At 38.6% G+C, this 3,479-nt stretch overlaps 1 protein-coding gene across 1 annotated transcript in view; it reads right to left on the bottom strand.

Annotated features, from left to right (window-relative positions):
• Nucleotides 1-3,479, bottom strand: part of NUP107 (nucleoporin 107) — a 45,707-nt gene that overhangs the window by 4,592 nt on the left and 37,636 nt on the right. The window contains exons 25-27 of the mRNA XM_007463563.1: nucleotides 3,427-3,479; nucleotides 2,644-2,769; nucleotides 2,143-2,256 (exon numbers count right to left, since the gene is read on the bottom strand). Coding sequence (XP_007463625.1) covers nucleotides 2,143-2,256; nucleotides 2,644-2,769; nucleotides 3,427-3,479 — 293 coding nt within the window. The remainder of the gene's footprint in view (nucleotides 1-2,142; nucleotides 2,257-2,643; nucleotides 2,770-3,426) is intronic.

Consider the following 3,479-nt stretch of genomic DNA (forward strand, 5'->3'; position numbering starts at 1 on the left):
AGGGTCCCACATGCCGCGGAGCGGCTGGGCCCGTGAGCCATGGCCGCTGAGCCTGCGCGTGTCCGGAGCCTGCTCCGCAAATGGGAGAGGCCACAACAGTGAGAGGCCCGCATAACGCAAGAAAAAAAAAAAAAACCAAACCAAAACAAACAATAAAACAGGAGTGATGATCGCTTCTCAACCTTTTGGCTAAGATCAAGTGTGAAAAAGGAATGACTATACTAAGATTCAGGGAATACAGAAGGGAAGATACCAAACATACTCCTGTGATTTTTCTGTTCAAAATAATATACCTAATATCCAAGAATCCAGCATTTACAATCCTTGGACAGATCATCAGTTCTGCAGAGGTTAAAACTGAGTTACTCCCTGTTTCTGTCATGCCCCATGAGCAAGCCTCAATGCCTTTGCCTCACACCATTATTACCTGCAGCATCCTTCCTTTCTCCCACCTCAGCTCATCCAAATTTACCCAATTCGTTCAAGATCCAGTCAAATGCTACACCTTTCAAACATTCTGTCCAGATCTCTTCCAGGTAGAAGGAACCTTTTCTTTTCCTAAGCTCACAAAATGCTTCATCTGTGCTTTTCTTATGGCATTTAGTACTTCTGTAACTGGTTTCTCAACCCAGGCTACACATTAAAGCTCTCCAGATATGGCTTCCCTGGTGGCGCAGCGGTTGAGAGTCCACCCGCCTTTGCGGGGGACGCGGGTTCGTGCCCCGGTCCAGGAGGATCCCACATGCCGCAGAGCAGCTGGGCCTGTGGGCCGTGGCCGCTGGGCCTGCACATCTGGAGCCTGTGCTCCACAACGGGAGAGGCCACAGTAGTGAGAGGCCCGCATGCCACAAAAAAAAAAAAAAGCCAGCCAGCCCTATCTCAGACCAATTAACCCAGAATCTCTGGAAGTGGAACCCGGTAATTTTTTTTTTAGTATTTAAAAAGATATTTTATTTGAAAATCATTTCAAACAGACTAAATTACAACAATAGTATAAAAAATATCTCAATACCCTCACCCTTTGTTCAGTCTTTGCCCTGTTTGCTTTATGATTTGCATCTGTATGTGTATCTATAAACACACATTTTTTTAACCCTTTGAGGGCAAGCTGCATAATCATGTTCCCTTACCTCTAAATACTTCAGTGTTTACTTCCTAATAAAGAGAAGTTTTTCTAATATAATCAAAATGCAGTTAACGATGTCAGGAAATTTAACAGTGACGTAATACCTTAACGTCACTGACTCAACACTCTCCTTTATAGCATCTTTCTTCCTCCAATGCAGGAGCCAGTTTAGGATCACATACTACATTTAACTGTCATGTCTTTTCAGGACTCTTTAAAAGTTTTTTTTTACAGTAATACAATTTTTAAAGGCAACATTCCATTTACAGATATTACAAAATACTGGCTATATTCCCCATACTGTACAATATGTCCTTGTAGGAACCCAACAGTTCCTACCTCCCCCTCCACAACCCCTATGTTGCCCCTCCCTCCCCGCTCCCGACTAGTGGTAACCACTAGTGGAACCAAACCAGTATTTTTTAAAAGTTCTCCAGATCATTTACATAGACAGCTCAGAGGTGAGAACCACTGCTTTATATATGTCTTACTCATTCTACTAGACTTATCCTCATATCCATAAATTGAGTTGAATACATATATAATTAATTCTTAGGTCCAGAACTTTAAAAAATTAGATTTGGGACTTCCCTGGTGGCACAGTGGTTAAGACTCCACGCTCCCAATACAGGGGGCCTGGGTTCGATTCCTGGTCAGGGAACTAGATCCCCCATGCATGCTGCAACTAGGAGTTCACATGCCACAACTAAGGAGCCCACTGGCTGCAACTAAGGAGCCCACCTGCTGCAACTAAGACCCAGCACAATCAAATAAATATATAAATATTTTTTTAAAAATCAGATTTTACTATCCTAAGTGAACATATTAAATATGGAAAAATAGTTTACCCAAGAGTCAAACATTCCTATATTCCCTAACTAGTATTTCAGGTTAAATTATGGGATGTTTAGTTATAAGTACAAAGGTTATATAAGATCTGTAGCTGCTCCTATTCAAAAAACTTTAACAAAAGACATTATTTTTGCTTTTAGCTATAAACAATGCACACAGCTTACCTCTCTAACATCCACCATCCACCCTCCATCAACAAACAACAAGACATTGTACATTTTCTCCTTCACATCAGCCGTTAGGGCATCCAAATGCCCTTTCCAAATACCATGATCCATCTGCAAAACAAACATAAGGCAGATATATAACAGACTATAATGTATCTGTAAAGTACAGACAGGAATATACATATATGGAACAACATTCTAAAGAGTTGACATTCAGTAAGCCAAATATAAAAACAAACGTCGACGGATAGCAGTTCAATAAAACGCTAAAATGTTAACCATGTAAATGAGCACTATTGTCACCTGAAGGTATGTTTCATGTTTGGTTAATTATCTACAGAAAAGTAACTAAAGGGATGGCTTTTTTTCAAAGTAGAACAGTAATAAGGAAGATCACTTGTTATAATAGGAATATAACTGCTGAAAAAATGATCTCTTTAAATATATGACATGTATTTTTGAGATGCAATAGACATGTCTCATCTATATTCAACTTACTTCATATTTCTTTTCTTTGTGTTCATGAGCCACTTTCTCAGTAAAAGTTGCTTGAGGTGTCAAAGTAGGTTTTTGTGGAGCTGAATTCATATGCTTAAACCACTCATTAAAGGTTTCATGGGCTTCCTAAAATGGAAAATAAAAGAGAAATATAAAAAAATCTGTTCACGTATGTTCAACAAAGTTTTTAAAAATTTGGTTCTTAGAAATAATTTTTCAATAGCAAGAAATAAAATCGTTTAATATTTCTTTTTTATACAAACAAAAAATCATGGTGAATAAGTGTTTTGTTTGTGATGTTCACATATTTACTTGTCTGTCCTCTTGACGAGCCTATTAGCTTCTAGAGGGCAAGGATAGAAAGACATCCAGAATTAGTCCTAGAACCTAGCCAATCACTTCATTATTTGTTGAATGAATTTTGAATGAGTATGTTGTTATTTTAGTCACAATACAGAATATCTTGCTTTTTTCAGTTATTGCCAAAAGCAGAAATGTTAAAGTTGAGAGAAGCATTCAAAGAATCTTAAGAAAACATACATTTCAGACATCACACACACTATCTACCATGTGAAACGTTCTTAGTTGGTTAGCACTGATTAGAGGCTCATGCGAATGAAGACCAGGTCTTGTCTTCAAAGTTCTTATGGATCAGTCAGTCCCACAGTCGCAAGGGAGCTAAGATAATGAGTCAATCACCACTTCTGGAAAAACAGTTCAAGGTCTGAGAGTGAATCAGGAAAGTCATCATATAGAAAGGTTTTGTGGTTTTTACAATCTCACCAAGTAAGCTCTAATGCACAAATGTTCTCGGATAGCGTTATCATCTTCAGCAG

This window comes from Lipotes vexillifer, unplaced genomic scaffold (genome assembly GCF_000442215.2).
Source record: "Lipotes vexillifer unplaced genomic scaffold, Lipotes_vexillifer_v1.1 scaffold602, whole genome shotgun sequence".
Lineage (NCBI taxonomy): Eukaryota > Metazoa > Chordata > Mammalia > Artiodactyla > Lipotidae > Lipotes > Lipotes vexillifer.